At 46.4% G+C, this 16,343-nt stretch overlaps 1 protein-coding gene across 27 annotated transcripts in view; it reads right to left on the minus strand.

Annotated features, from left to right (window-relative positions):
* The window catches only part of TRERF1 (transcriptional regulating factor 1), a 256,302-nt gene that overhangs the window by 14,818 nt on the left and 225,141 nt on the right, over nucleotides 1-16,343 (minus strand). For all 27 annotated transcript variants that reach the window (XM_049892031.1, XM_049891991.1, XM_049892008.1 and 24 more), the window contains 3 exons: nucleotides 15,414-15,489; nucleotides 6,424-6,512; nucleotides 4,438-4,551 (listed from right to left, as the gene is read on the minus strand). In XM_049892031.1, coding sequence (XP_049747988.1) covers nucleotides 4,438-4,551; nucleotides 6,424-6,512; nucleotides 15,414-15,489 — 279 coding nt within the window. The remainder of the gene's footprint in view (nucleotides 1-4,437; nucleotides 4,552-6,423; nucleotides 6,513-15,413; nucleotides 15,490-16,343) is intronic.

The raw sequence follows: 16,343 nt of genomic DNA on the forward strand, positions 1-16,343 counted from the left end.
TAAAAGTCAAAGGGAAGGAGACGTTTCCCAAACCCATTGCCTGTGGACCATGTTGTACCTAAACTTGTGCTTAGACCATAGGCAAGCTTCACTTCTGCCACTGGAGCCCTGACCACTGTCTTCCGGAGCTGAGTAACTACCTCACTTGGTTTATTTTGTTGTTGTTGTTGAGAATATACACAGCAGAACATTCACCAATTCAAAAATTTCTAAATGTAGACTGGTAGGGTAGGAGTTAAGAGCTATGGCTGCTAAGCAAAAGGTTGGCAGTTCAAATCTACCAGGTGCTCCTTGGAAATTCTATGGGGCAGTTCTACTCTGTCTTACAGGGTCACTATGAGTCAGAATCGACTCAATAGCAATGGGTTTGGTTTTTGGTTTTTACTTCAGTGACATAGCTTACATTCTTCAAGTTGTGCAACCTTCTCGATCTCCTTTTCTGAACTGTTTCCCGTTAACATAAATGCACTGCTCCCTAAGGTTCCTATCTGATCTTCTGAATTGCTGTTGTCAATTAGATCCCATGTAGACAGTCCTTAAAACAGCACAATGCTCAAGGCAGACATTCTTTACTAGTTAAGCTAACGTATTGTTTTGTTTTAAGAAGATTTTGGGGGATCTTTTTGGTTTAAGGTTTAAAGATTATCTCAGGGCAATAGTTCGAAGGGTTCATCTAGAGTCCATGGCTCCAGAAACTCTGGTGTCCATGAAATTTGAAATTCTGTTCTCCATTTTCCTTCTTTTGATCAGGATTCTTCTATACAATCTTTGATCAAAATGTTCAGTAATGGTAGCCGGGCACCATCTAGTTCTTCAGGTCTCATAGCAAAGGAGGCAGGCATTCATGGAGGCTATTAGCCACACATTCCATTTCCTCCTCCTATTCCTGACTCTCCTTCTTCCTCTGTTGCTCCACTCACTTGGTTTCTTAAACTATGTTCAATTTTGGTCACAGACAGACCCACATATTTTGGGCTTGAGTAGGGAGCATGGGCAGGGGACAGGAAGGTGTGACCAGCACCCTTTCCTTCTACCTCCTCAATAGGACCCACCTTCTTCTGCCTCCAGGGGTGGAAGGGCCTGTGATGGCCTTGGGTCAAAAGTCAAACCACCCCTGTTGAGTGAGTCAAACCACCCGTCTTGCTGACCTGTTGGCTCCTAAAAATGCAGTCGTTCCTTCCAAATGTTCCTCCTTTTCCCTTCTCCCCTTTAAGTCCTTAACAAACCCTGAACTACCTGAGCATGTTCCATCGCTGGGAGGAAATGGTCACTGGTTCCTTTTACAAACCACTGAGGACCCATGATCAGGACAGCCATCCCAGTTGTCCCAGGCAGCCCAGAGGACCAAGGGCAGGACCCTCCCTAAGTCCCTGCATGATACCAATTTTTCATCTCCACTTGGCAGGTGATCCTCAGATGGCTGACTTGCACACAGTGCTCAAAAGGGAGCTCTGAGCTACCAAGCTGGCCTGAAATCAAGATCTTCTTGTTTTTGTGGGTGTGAGTCATCGCTGTATGTAAGCTCTTTGTTCTCCCTAAGCTCACAGGTCACAAGGGTGTGGATACTCCTGACCTAGCCCAGTACTATCTCTTGGTGAATAAACCCAAAGTGGCACGTCCCCTGGGGCACCTCTTCTCCTCCTTAATCTGGCCTGGGTGAGCCTTTCCTATCCATCTTCAAAGCCCCGTCGGCCCAAAATGGAGCCTCTTTGTGGTGTGGTAACATCTTTTGCAGTGCCCCTCTGCTCAGCATCTCGCTTTTACCAAGCCTCTGTCTAGAGGTTCACAGAGGAACTGTTGGTATGAACAGGAGTGACTCCTATCTTGGAAAAGTATTCACTCATTCAGTCAACAAATGTGAATTGAGTGTCTAAGGAAACCCTGGTGGCATAGTGGTTAAGTGCTACGGCTGCTAACCAAAGGGTTGGCAGTTCAAATCCGCCAGGCACTCCTTGGAAACTCTATGGGGTAGTTCTACTCTGTCCTATAGGGTCGTTATAAGTCGGAATCATCTTGACGGCACTGGGTTTGGTTTTTATAGTATGCCTGACCCTCTCCTAAGCACTTGGTAATTCCCGAGGCTAAAGAGACACCAATTTGCCTTAGAAGACTTTATCTTCTGAGTTTGCTTTCATCCAAAAGATAGCACTGACAGAGCCCAGAACATTCCAGAACTGGAAGGTACTTTCCAAATCATCAAAGGAGCGCTGGTGGTACGGGAGTTAAGTGCTTGGCTACTAACAGAAAGGTCAGTGGTTTGAACTCACCAGCTGATCCCTGGGAGAAAGAAGGGGCAGTCTGCTTCTATGAAGATTTACAACCTTGTAAACCCTGTGGGGCAGTTCTACTCTGTCCTAAAGGGTCGCTAAGAGTTGGAATTGACTCGATGGTAACAGGTTCCAAATCATCTGCTCATCTTACCAGTAAGGAAGCTGAGATTGGAAGGGGGCAGTGACTGGCCTAAGATGGGCCTTGGAACCAGGACCGAGGTCTCCAAGGCCAGGATTCTTGGTGCTTCCTTGTTTACTGCCTATTCTACTCACTTAGAAAGCAATGCTCTGTGGGACCTTGGGCAAGCCCCTTCCCATCTTTGGTCCTCAACTTCCTGTCAAATGGTGGAGTCGGATAAGAGAGTCCCTGAGGTCCTCTCTAACTTTCAGACTCTCTCTGGTTCTCATCTCCCACTGACCTTAAACACTCTGAGGGTCATGGTAAACTTTCCCCTTGTATGTGCCACATCTTTGCAACTAGAACACATGCTCCAGGGGCAGAGGGCATTTATTAACAGCCCTGGGTCACCCATAGCACCACAAACATATCACTGTTTACCCCTTCAAATGCTTTTAGTTGATTGAACCAGAGGCCACACTGCTTTTAAAAAACAAAACATTAGGCCTCAGATGAGAAAATACGATTCAAATGCAAGACATTACTGCTATAAACCAGTCAAACAAAAACCCTGGTTGCAGGAAACCCTGAATATAGAATACTGTCTGCCATCTTTGATTAAAAAAAATGGCAATACCATCCTATCATACAGGTATATATTTTCTCTGATACCTGTTTCCAAATATAAGTTTATAGGTATATGTATGTTTCCTAGCTAGGATCAATTCTTAGTTAAGAGCTTGGGCTTTGAAGTCATTAATGAATCCAAGTGCTTTTACAGTTAAGAGAATTTACATTTGACTGCGCTTAAGTATCACACAAGGGAATCAGGCTCAGACAACACACTCACCAGGTGTCTGACCACGGGCAAGTTAACTAAGCCCTGTGCCTCAGTTTCCTGCCTCGGGATGAAATGAGCCAATCTGTGCAAAGTGCCTAGAACAATGCCTAGCACACAGAAAGTATGATGTAAGTGCTGGTTAAATAAAATAACCCACTTATGTAAAAAAAAAAAAAAAAGTACTAACACTTATATGCGGGGCATGAATGAGAATGAAAGTATAATTAGAACTGTTCACAACATGCATGAATTCCAAACACTTTCCCTGATGGGGACAGAGGCTGGAGTTAAATAATTTGTTGAAAGCTGCATCCTCTTTACATACACACACATGGCAGGCATGTTTTCCATGAAATGTGAAAAGGAGATTTCCCCTGGCTGTGGATGCAGAGAAGAGAGTTAACTACGAGGATGAAAAGTGACAATAATTACCAAAGTCACACATATGGGCTTTGAAAGATATCTTGATCTTGCTATGTCTTTACTACGCACTTACTCCTCATATGCAGATAACTTCTGACCATCTACTAACGGGGAAATCAACGGAGGAGAAAGGTCATGGAAGGATTAGAAGAATTTATACACTGATAGCTAGTCCTCAATAATTGAGAGTTCCTGGCACTATCCAGAGGTCAGAGCTCCTCCTTGTTCATGTTTTACAACAACTGGGATAAAATCCAAGGACTTCTTCCTCTTTCTGAGGCATGTTCTGTTCTCTGGCTGGTAGCATCTGTGACATGGAAGGATCAGGGAGGGATGCTTATGTCGTCTTTAGCGGCACTCCTCTGCTCAATAGCCCCCTTTCACCCCATCTCTCTCTAGTGGGTTCATAGAGTGACTGTTGCTATGAAACAGTGTGATTTCTGTCTTGGAAAAATGTTCATTCCTTCATTCAACAAATGTTCATTGAGCAGTCCCTGCATCCCTGAACACCCTCAATGACCCTTAAGGATCCAAGCTCTGTGAGGTCACCACTTACAAGCCCACTCAAGCAAGCCATCACCTCCTAAACATTGAACTCTAGGGCAACCCCGAAGACGCCTTCCTCTGCCTATAGTAGGAAGGTCAAGTCCTGAATCCAGCCAGGAAGCTGGGCCTCTGTCACCTATTCATGAGGCCACCTCGGTGGCAAAACCAAATCAAACAGCAGACACTTACTAACTCAGGTGTGGGGTCAGCACAAGCAAGGACTGAGTAGCTTCACTCACCACACAATCCTCTATGATCTCTGTGAGGCGTGTCCGATGTTTCCGCCCTAAGCGCATTATTTTTTTCCATGTGTAGTAGTATTCCACACACTGAGCCACTGTCTTAGACTTCACCTGCCAGGAAAGCGAGTTCAAGATTAGCTCCAGCCGTGGGCAGTGTGCAGAGCAGCAAGCTTTTTTTGAAGATTTAATTTTGTAATAGGTAGTATAATTATGCCATTCAATAAAAAATGTATACAGTGGAAATTCTCCTTCCCACCTGTTCTGACTCCCCATCCTGCAACACAGAAAGGCTGTTATTAATTTTGTGGGTATCATTCCAGAATTTCTTTATGCATATACCAACACACACAAAAATCTTTTCCTCCTTCACGAGAGGTAGCACACTAAATATGTTGCTTTGCAATTTCATTATTTTTCACAATATAGCTTGGAGATTTTTCTATATCAGTACATAGAGAGCTTATTCATTTGTTAATCCATAAAGGTGCACGCTTTTTTATTTAATGTACCTGAATGTACTAGCTCTACAAATTGGTGACCTTCAAAATCTTTTTATGGAAAGTGTTCCTTAGTAATCAAGCAGGAATATAAAGAAAAAGTTATGATGACAAGAGCTTAGTTTTTGCAGGGACCAAGCCTTGCCTTGTTCACCTCCAAAGAGGAAACGGTGTATGTATTCTGAAGAGAAAACATCCCTTTGTTTAGCTCATGTACCCCTAAGCTCAAGGAGGAGATTCAATAAGGTGGGTTTTGGGCTGCAGGTAAAAGGCTGGCTCTACCCTTGGGGGTCAGGGCAGGGAACACAGTCACCCACATGGTGAGATGGAGAGACACCCTCAGAAGTCTTGTCTGCTCAAAGTTGCCCCTGTCACATCCATCTGGGAATTTCTACAGCAGAATCGCCCCGGGGAGTGAGGATACCACCCTGCAGAGCCTCTGTTTAAAAACCTGTTTCCTGGGAAGCACAACACATGAATCCATCATCAATCAAAGAGGTGCGTGGCCTTCAAGGAAGAGGCCTACAGCAGGTTGGTACCAGGGGCAGGTGACTCTGGAAAGGTCAGAGCACAGAGCTGCTGGGCCTACAGGGCAGCAAAGGGCATGCTGGCCACAAAGGCAGGGAAAGGTAGGAGAGGATGCATTCAGCAGAGACCAGGCAAAGACAACACCACCTGTTCCTGATTCCCATCTGGGCAAGGGCCTAGATTAAGAACAAGAGACATGCCATCCCAGGTGAGCCCTGAGGATCCGGTGGACCAGCCTGGAGCCACTGGAAGCTGTCACCTGTGACCCTGAACATACTTAATGACTCTTAATAATACAATTTGGTCCCACCATTCATCGGCTTGCTGACATACTCTTTGAATCATTTTAACTTTTTGGCCTAAGCCACCTCTCAGCTAATTAGGTCCTATTAAGTTTACTAGCTGCTATATAAAATGCTATTTCACGTGTCTGAAAGTCTTTGTTTTGCTGTAAAATGCTCTAAATGTGAGGTGTGATTGTTATTACTATTACTGTCATTACGATTAGGGGCCAATACCGGGAACTCTGCTACTGGGTTGTGGGGAGGATGTGTCTTTCCCTCCCCAATTTCCTAGAAAAAAAATTCTAGCTATCAGAAATTACAACATATCTATCAGATATCCATCAAATAAATTACGCGAATTGTGAATCAGAAGCCCTCATTCCATTTACTCTGAGAAAATGTACGAGTTACACATTTTTTATTAAGAAAATAAACTCCCCACCACTGCCATGTCCAAGTAATTATGTCCTTCCTTCCATCCTTCCCTCTCCCCCACATCCCTACACTGGGGTCATGCCACCCCTAAGACAACTATCACCCTACACCAGCAAGGGCTAGAAGACATCCTTTTGTATAAGAGCGTGAAGTCGGTAAGCAAATATATCTAAATAAATATTTTACATTCTAAAAATCTACCACTTCCCAAATTTGAGCAATGAGAAAAGCAGGCTTACCATCTTCTGTACAAAAATAAAGTCTTTGCTGTAAGTGGCTAGTGCTTTATTAAACAGTTTTCTTTCTAGAGAGGTCCACTTGTCGGAACCTACAACAAAACAAAAACTTCGTAAGAACAGCCCACAGTTCTCCCTATTTTTAGCTGTAGTTCACTTGGGTTACAAAACTTAAGTTTTAGCAAGTGATATAATACATATCAAACTTCTGGTTTAACAAAGAACCAGTGTGGTGTCATAATTAGCAGCCCTGACTACTGGGGTTCAAATCCCAGCTATGGCTTTGTTACTTAACCCGAGACTCAATTTTGTTACCTGCAAATGGGAATAATTATAATTATCCCCACCTCACAGGACTGTTACAAATATTCAACAAGATAATGCATGTAAAGTGCCTAGCTTAGTAATTAGGAAATGGCACTCAACAAATTTTAGCTATATTTTTGTGTAATTATTACACTCATGAGTGCCTATATGTAACAAGCGTTGTTCATCTCCACCCTCAAGATGCTCACAGTCTACTGGGGAGACAAGCCAAGGTTAGTTATGAGTGTAATGATAAAGGTAAAGGTGAGGTGCCAATGGGGCATAAGGGGGGAACACATAGGGCCAGGGCAGCCGGGAAGGCTTCCTCATAGGGAAAATACCAGAGCTGAGTTTTAAAGGACACAGAGATGTAAGTTAGAGGCAAAAAGTGACATGATGTACTTCATTCATTTGTTTTCTAGCAAGACACTGTGCTGAGGGAAAGAAGCGCTAATATTTTTAAGTGCTCACTATATGCCCTGTTCTCAGTATTTTATAGGTATTAATCATTTAGTTCTACCGACACCCTTGTAAGACTGGTATTACCATTACCCTATTTTACAGACGGGGAAATGGAGGTGTTTAAAGAACGACCTATAATCCAGTATGGTTCAACTATAGGGTTCCAGCAAAGGAAATACCAATGAAGCTGAAGGGGTGAATGGGGCTAGTTCTTGACAGATTTGCAGAGTGAAGGTGGAGGGGCTCTGCAGTGTAGGCTGGTGCCTCTGCTTGGCTGCCTAAACTTGAAACTCGCGTCTTTTTCCTCAATAAAAGAGAAAGTAAGATATGTAGATGATTATATAGAATGGTTCTGGCCTGTTCTGGGCAAGAGATAAGGTTGAAGAGCTGTACTGTCCCCAGTGCTGGGGGTTCGAAGGCTCAATCATTATGACTGGTTCACAGAAAGCCCGACTCCTGGCTTTCTGAATTTCCCACGTCTCCGAGCCTCCTGAGTGGTAGACGGCCAGGCCTTTGGCATTCCTCCACTTCTTCTCAAATCCGTCATCCCCAAACCATGGGATCCTTCCTCCCAACCAGGACAAGTCCAAGGTTTCCACTTTGCTATGGTTGGCTGATGGGGCTGAAGTATATCAAAGTTAAATCTCCTCTTCCCTTGGAAGCCTTGACCAAAATGACAATCTGGAGAATCAAGTAAAGCCACTCTGGGCTATGGGGTGGGATCTTAGGCTCTTTGAGAGAATATGATTCAGTGATATAAATTCAGATTTCTGAAATAAACACATACATGCCCCTTGTGATTCTGATGAGTCCTCAAGCCTAGAGCTCTGGCTTCAGTCAGAATATGCTCCACATAGCTGGGCTGGTTCCGATGTCTAAAAAGGCAGGACCATCGTCCTATTTGTTTGGTTTGCAAGTTTATCTCTTTACTTCTAGAAAGAAAGCAGCAGTCCAATAAATTCCCAGTTGAAGGAAGCATCTTCCACAGGTTCTGGAAGCCTGGACATCTCTGGATGTGAAAATCACGGCAACAAAAGAGATACTGCTTGGTGTTTGGAGATGGTGTTCGGAAAAGCCTTGCTGGAGTGGGAGTGGATGTGAGCAGAGGTGAGTAGAATTTGGGGCTCTGTAGCTGTCCCACTGCCATGCCTCAAATTCTGTCCAACATTCAAGGCCCTGGGGTTTCAGCTCCCATAGGTTTCCCTCACCCAGGATGAAAAGCAGAAAGTGGAAGACAGAAACCATTAGCCAGCAACTAGTTGAATGACCTAGTAGTCATGGTTCCTTTCAGATATTCATTAAAAGAGCAAACGGGTAGGAGGGATCAGAAAGACAATGATGGAAGATGACGGTAATGGTGACACGTCGCACCAGGTAAGCCCCTGGACCACTTTATAAAGAGACTGAAGTGCAGGTCCAGAGTCTATGGAGCCCTGGGCTGAATTTCAGATGGGGAACCAGGGGATATTATGCTGATGAAAATACCCAACTAGAGAATCCTTTTCAATGACTCAGCCAGCCCATAAGGTTCCTGAGTTAGGGTGCAGTTCTAAGACCTGGTGAGACACTAACAGGGTCATCCATCCTTCTTAGGCCAGCACCATGTCTACGGAGGGCACACTTTCTCCCACCCTATAGCAGGCTCACCACCTGATTTCTGGGTCTGTCTACATCTGAGGAGCATGTCCCAAATGGCTTCTCAGCTGCAACTCTACAGAAGGTGAAGTAATTTTCTAGCCTATCTGTTATGGGGAATGCCCAAGCCTCGTGGGGAAAGGGGCCTTCTTTTGCTGACTCCCCCGGTGGTTTTCAGGGCAGCTGCTCTGTGATGGGAACAACGCTAGTCTTTAGTCCTCTGGATTCCAGTGTTCATCCCACACACCAGTCCTGGACTGGAAGGGGCTGCGCCATCTTCCACTCTGAGGGCTGCAGGGGCTGGGGGAGGGGGCATGTTCTTACAGAGTAAGAGACGATGGTTCTTCCACATGCTCCTAGTATCCATGCTTTAACGCAAACGATATCGCTATGTGTGCGCTCAATTAGGTGTCTGTGAGGTGAGAAGCAGAGACTGGGCTGGACAAGCTAACTCATTCTCATGCTCACGGCTCCATCTTCACTGCATCCTGATTCCAGGACTGTCTAATGGGGCTTAAAGTCCACCCCAGGGCTCTCTGACTGAATTCCCAGGCCAAAGGCTGCTTTATGTAAACAGCACCTGAATATGCTCTCCCCAAATAATAAGGTAACTGTGCTGTGAGAAAAAGGGGTGAATTTAGTGAAGGCATCTTAGGCTGCAAACCTGGTTCTGCCTGTGACTCCAGGCAAGTGTACTTAACTTCTCTGAGTCTCAGTTTCCTCATCTGTGACATGGGAATCATGACAGTCACCCCTGCGACTGACAGTGTCTGGTCCTAAAGTAGGTGCTCAAGAAATGTTTTGGATCTTCGTTGGCAACTCAATGAGCAGATTCCAAACCAGCCCCCAGATATGGAACACACAGTAATCCCTACTGATGTCTGTGTGAATGGCACTCAGCAAGATGCCTGTTCTGGCCAGCGTTCTTTGTTGTGTGGATTTGTAATGCCACAGCCTTACTCCCAGCTGCTCCTAACTGCCATGCCCCCCAAACCCCTTTGTAATCCAAAGTCAAGGAAAGAATCAAGTGTTCCCATTTCCTGGAGTTGCTGATGGGGGTACCTTCTTCATTCTTAGACAAGGTTCTAGGCCAAACCTTCCTAGATTCTGTGTCTTGGACAAAGTCCAGGACAAAATGCAAAACCAAGGCAGGGGGCCGCCTCAAATCCTCCCCTTCCCTTGTGCCCTCGCAATGCCACCCCTTTCTTTTGAAGCTTCCTGCTGTCTTCTTAGCACACACAGAAGGCTAGTCGGATGACATCCCCCCAGGAGCCATTTGTTCTACCTGGGGATTCCTGGCTATTGGGTTATTATCAGCAGGGGCCCCCTAACAAGATGATTAAGGCTAATTACAAAGAGCCTAATTAACTGGATGTAACTGGTGCTGGAACGGTATCAAGAGGAAAAATATTCTCAGCTTTGGTTGCTGGGAAACAGGCTCTGGACTGTGGCTAATTTTGGGGCCATCTACAGTGAACTCATGCAATTAAAGAGAGACAAGAAGGGGTTACAGAAAGTTTGGCCATGGTACCTTTTTAAAGAAGGCCTTTTGGTTTTCCTTTCAAGAATTTTAAAACTTTTATTGATGTTCCTATTTTTACAGTCACAAAGAGAAGACATGTTCATTGCAGGAAAAGGTGGGCTGTTTTTCTCAGACCTTTATTTCCGTGTAGGGTTTTCCATAGTGGGTGAAAACGGAATAACTTTTTCAGGCACGCAGAGTGAAGCCGGCTGCTACCAAAGTTCCCTCTGGGGGCAAAATAGAGAGGGAGGCTGGATCTGAATCCAAAACTCGAGCCTGTCCACTAAGCCTTTTTGTTACAAGTGCTGTGTCAGACAAGGCAAGGAGCAGAGAGTATTAGCTCAGTTCCTGCCCTTAAGCAGATCACAATCTAGCTAGACACATGGGCTAAGAATGCCTGGAAAATTTAAGTTATAGCTGTGTTTCTTGCATGGTATGCTCCTAAGCATGTAATTCCGTCTCCTTCATCAAACTAGGGCACCTTCCAGGACAGAGACTCTTCTCGGGTGCCGTCAAGTTGATCCTGAGTCATAGTGACCCCATGTGACAAAGCAGAACTGTCTCATTAGGTTTTCTAGGCTGTAATCTTCATGGGAGATCACCAGGTCTTTCTCCTGCGGAGCAGCTGGGGGGGTTCGAACTGCCAATCATTCAGTTAGCAGCCGAGTGCTTAACTGCTGCACCAGAAGGGCTCTTTAGGGAAGAGACAAGGTCTCTCCAATTGAATGTGTATCTCCCAGGTTTCCCCATCTGCAGAGCTCAGGCTTCAGGACCCAGTGAGAGCTTGAACTATGGTGGGAACCAAGGGCAGCCTCTGTGAAACCCTTGCCGAAAAGCCCAGGGCCACTTCTGACATCCCCTCTGCTCTGCATCTACTGCAGGAAGGACCAATTCAACGGAAAAACCAAGGAGGCTGCAATCCTCTAATCACAATCAGGCACCCTCCCCAGTCTGGCTCCCCACGCCCCCACTCAACCTTCCCCCACCCAATCCAACTGCTAATGGGGAACCACTGCAAACGACTGCTAACCACACATGGAGGCAGCACTGAGGCTCTGTGGGGGAGAGAGAGGGTAAAGGCAGAGAGGGCCAAACCAGGTACCTTGATGGGAATTAGAGTGCTGGGAGCTATTATAGGTCCCTGGGTAGCATAAGTGGTTTGTGCTGGGCTAGTTGAAATGTTGGCCATTCGAACCTACCCAGCAGCACTGCAGAAGCCTGACAATCTGCTTCTGTAAACAACTACAGCCAAGAAAACCCTATGGAGCACAGTTCTACTCTGTAACACATGGGGTCGCCATGAGTCAGAGCCAACTGAGTGGCAACAGGTTTGGTTTTGGGAACCTCTACAGCCGTACCTTCCTCCGAGAATCTTGTCTAGGGCTCTTGTGGTCTTGGCAAGCAGCCCTCAAGCTGGGGTTGCCCAGCCCACACAGGTCAGCTCCACTCCCCTCAAAAGTCTTTTCCTGGGCCCCAGCACTGGTCACCTTTTCCTTTTCTTACTGAACTAGCTGGGAGGGGTGAAGCAGGGAAGGGAATGAGTAAAACAGGGGAAGTGATTTTCGTAAGGCTATGTCTCTGTCTTTTTTCTCCCCTTTTCCCCAAATTGGCAGCCTTCCCCTTAGCCCAGTCTTGCTGTCTTCCCCAGACAGGCCTGGGAGGTCTGACCACCTTCTCCAGACAACTGGGAGCCTGGAGTGCAATTCCAGGGCCGGGAGTCGGGTGGGCTGCCCCTGGCCATAGCCACAGAATTGGATACCAGGAGAAATACAGAAGACAGTGTCCTGACGGGGCTGGAATGGAGCCAGACCGACCTACTGAAGAGCAACCCAAAGGGGCTTGGTACAAAGGCCAAATCAGGGTGGGACAACAGAGATAGGATTTGTTGCTGCCCGGGAACCCAGTGTCATGGACTGAATTATGTCCCCCCAAAATATGTGTCAACTTTGGTTAGACAGGATTCCCAGTATTGTGTGGTTGTCCTCCATTTTGTGATTTTCCTATGTGTTATACATCATAATCTCCGCCTGTGGTTAAAGAGGATTAGAGTGGGATGTAACACCCTTGCTTAGGTCACATCCCTGATCCAACCTAAAGGGAGCTTCCCTGGGGTGTAGCCTGTACCACCTTTTATGTTATGAGATAAAAGGAAAGGGAAGCAAGCAGAGAGTTGGGGACCTGCTACCACCAAGAAAGCAGTGCTGGGAGAAGAGCATGTCCTTTGGACCCGGGTTCTCTCGCAGAGAAGCTCCTAGTCCAGGAGAAGACTGATGAGAAGGACTTTCCTCCAGAGCCAATGGGAAAAGCCTTCCCCTGGAGGTGATGCCCTGAATTTGGACTTCCAGCCTACTAGACTGTGAGAGAATAAACTTCTGTTTGTTAAAACCATCCACTTGTGGTATTTCTGTTAGAGCAGCACTAGATGACTAAGACACCAAGTAAATGGGGGTCAGGAGTGTGGGAAGGAGGTGGCGGCTGGGAGCTGGAGACACGCGATGAGAGTGAGCTCTGCTGCCTTCTCCTTCTTCTGTGGCTTGGAAGGGCGCTGTTAGGAGAGTGCAGTCAAGTGAGGCTTTCAAGATCAATGACTTCAGAGAGCATACCTTGGAGGAAAACAAGCCCTTTTTGCTTGTAATTCCTGAAGATTTTCTGGGACCCAGTCTGTGATCACTTGATAGAGAAGGCAGGGGCTGGCTGACACAATTACCCCTTTCCAGGGGATGCACAGCTAGTAGGATATCAACCCTCTACCCTTCACCTCCTCCTTTCTTGCCTCCAAGGGTCAAAATGATATAAAGTGAAAGAGGCCCTCCTGGTCTGCCTCTGAGGGAAGGGTCAGGAGACAGGTAAGGGATTAGCCTGACATCCCCAAAACAAAACAAAAAAAAACCGGTTGCCTTTGACTGCCTCATAGGGTTTCCAAAGCCGTAAATCTTTACAGAAGCAGACTGCCACATCTTTCTCCCGCGGAGTGGCTGATAGGTTCGAACTGCCAACCTTTTGGTTAGCAGCCAAGTGCAGCCACTGTGCCACCAAGGTTCCTTAGTCCCCCTAGGTCAGTTAATCTTAGCAGAATTCAAAGTCCCCCTCCCCCCCGCTGTTTCAAAATTCTTAGTATCATTTTGGTGTTTTAGTTTAGTTTTGTTTCATTTGGGGGGGTAGAGGGAGCTTCTACTCCATAGTTTTCAAACCTTTTTATGTCATGATATACATAAAAAATAATAATGCTTGTTTGGCATTCCAGGAGGAACTGGTAGGTAGGTATCCGGGACCCAACCTTGGGTCTCCAAGGTTGTTCACAGCTGGAGCTGAGGAGCCCAGAGACGCTGGCCACCCCAGGCACCCTGAGAACCAAGAGTATCAGCATCTCAGAGTACAAGGTTGGGAAACTCCTCTGGTCAACCAACTATCTCACCCATTATGGTAAGAAGCTTGGGACAGGCTCCAAGAGGGTGGACAGCCTGTCAAGGTTTAACGGGCAGCTGATGACGCTGAGAATTCAGAGAGGGTTGGATTATTTCCATGGCGGATGATGGAGAACTCCCACATCGTTCTACCCACATTAGGGGCAGACATCAAGAAGGAAATGATTTAGACAATGTTAACTGGTTAAATGGTGCCTATCTTATTCCATGTGTCTGTTTTGGGTCTGCCTAGTTGTGTGGCTTCAGAGGACTTTCCTCCTCATAGGAGAAGCACTAACAGGCAGGAGGGCAGCTTGTCAGAGAGGAGGAGCACATGGAGCAAGGCAAAGGGCAATGAGGTAAGGAGTCCACTGAGAGCACTTGGCATTTGCAGACAAGCCTTCACATTAGGCCACATCTGCCTCCTGGACCAATGATGGGAGAAGGTACTACTAGCTCCCCAAGACCCCATGTTTAGTACCTTCCTATGCAGGGTCTGCTCTAGGCACCAAAAATACTGTTGCCGTCGAGTCAGTTCCAACTCATAGCAAGTAATCTTATACAGCAGAGCAGAATCGCTCCAGAGGGTTTCCAAGGCTGTAATCTTTACGGGAGCAGATTGCCACATCTTTCTCTAACACAGCAGTTAGTGGGTTCGAACCACCAACCTTTTGGTTAGCAGCCAAGCTCTTAACCCCCGCACCACCAGGGCTCCTCCCCAGGCACCAGAGACCCTCAAATGACTGAAAATCAGAGGCACTGGGGATTCAAGCCCCTCTGAAATACAGAACCAAGGCAGGTTCATGGAGACCTGTAGTATATGGGGATTTACTGGATTTAATGGAAATAAAGGTGTTTGACCTCAGCGTTATTTGTTACTTCTTAGGCTTCCCAGCCTGTTTCCTTCTCTCTTTGTGATTCTCACTCCATTCCAATCTCAAAGGTATCTTCTTCTTCCCTCTCAGTGGTGGTGCTGTTGTTAATCCACACACTCAGAAGACCCTATATGCATAAGGTCTTTCTCCTGCCATTAGTGCAACCTCGTTTCATACTGTCTCCCCCTCAGACTCCACACTGCATCAAGCAGGACAATGCCACAATCACTGTTGCACCTTTGTGCCCAGCACAGTTCCCTGTACTCAGTATGCTCTTAATAAGTAATTGTCTAATTACTTAATAATGACAACTAATAGTATGTGCCCAGCATTGGGATACATAGACTAACTAATCCTCACAAGATGCTGCAAGGGATGAAAATGAGCCCACTTTACAGGTGAGGAAACAAAGGCTGCAAAAGGTCAAGGGGCTTGGCCAAGGGGCACAATCAGGATGTGAACCCACATCTAGCTGATTCCAAAGCCGGGGGCTGCTGAGTCGTTGGCTCAGCACTGCATGCTCTGTGGCTTTCTCTCTGTCTCATCAGGCTCCAAGCACTCTCACTCGGCTCTCAGTCGACTCACAGAGGCAGCAGCTCACGCAGACACACCCCCAACAAGTGCCCATTCAACAGACATACTGTCCCACAGCTCCACTCCAGAAGGCCTGGAGATCATGAGTGCAGACTATGATAGAACCAATGCTATCTATTACTAAAAATCAACAACCAAACATGCACCTGGCCCGCTTTCAGGAAGCAATGGGGCATGGGGCACCTGGCAACCTACCGGCATAGTGGTAATTTGCTAAAGGATGATATTTTAACCTGACTGGCTTCCGCAGCAGCAGCATTTCCAGAGCAGCCTGCAAACCCAGGGGAGAGAAAAGGCAAGAGTCAGTAAGAGAGTTGTGTGTCCTAGGGAGACCATCTGCCCCAAGAGGGAAGGGGATTAGCACTGCAGAGCCCATGGGGACACTGGAAGGAACATCAGGCAGAGTCCTCCCTACTTGGGGTTTCCTTTCCTTAGCACCCAATAGCCTCCCCGGCCACTATGCTTGCAGTAAGTTGGTCATGTCAGAGAAAGACAGCTGTGGCAGCAGAGGCTGACTCCTTCCTTGGTGAGTGCCCCTAGCCTCAGAGATGGGTGGGACTTACTTTGAACAGAGGCTAAATCTCTAGGGAAGGGCTCCAAGGAAATGAGTGGGTGATTTGTAAATGATTTTACAGAAAAATCACGTATTTCATTATAACCGAACGTAAACAGCTATATTAGTAATAACTGTACCACACATGCACTTCCAGACAGCCTAGCTAAACCCTTTCAAACCGTTTCTGCCTCCTTTAGTCTTGTCCACGTTTTAAAATATGCTGCAGGTAGAGTTGAGCAGCGGATGGTTTGAGGGCCGAGCAAACTCTAGAATCTTGCTACTCCAACTGTGGTCCACAGACCAGCAGCACCGGCATTCCCGGGGAGCTTGTGAGAAATGCGGAACCTTGGACCCCACCCCAGACCCGCTGAATCAGAATCTGTATTTTAACAAGATCCCCAAGTGACTCCCGTACACATGAAATTTGAGAAGCACCACAACACGGATCTCAAAGGATTAAGGGTAGTTCTCTAACATGCTAGAAAATACTTGTAAGGTATTAATAATCTCACGAGAAGATAATATTGGTAAATTTGTTTTACTTTCACATTTTCATAAAATCAAAAAAA

Source organism: Elephas maximus, chromosome 1 (genome assembly GCF_024166365.1).
Source record: "Elephas maximus indicus isolate mEleMax1 chromosome 1, mEleMax1 primary haplotype, whole genome shotgun sequence".
In the NCBI taxonomy this organism is placed as follows: Eukaryota; Metazoa; Chordata; class Mammalia; order Proboscidea; family Elephantidae; genus Elephas; species Elephas maximus.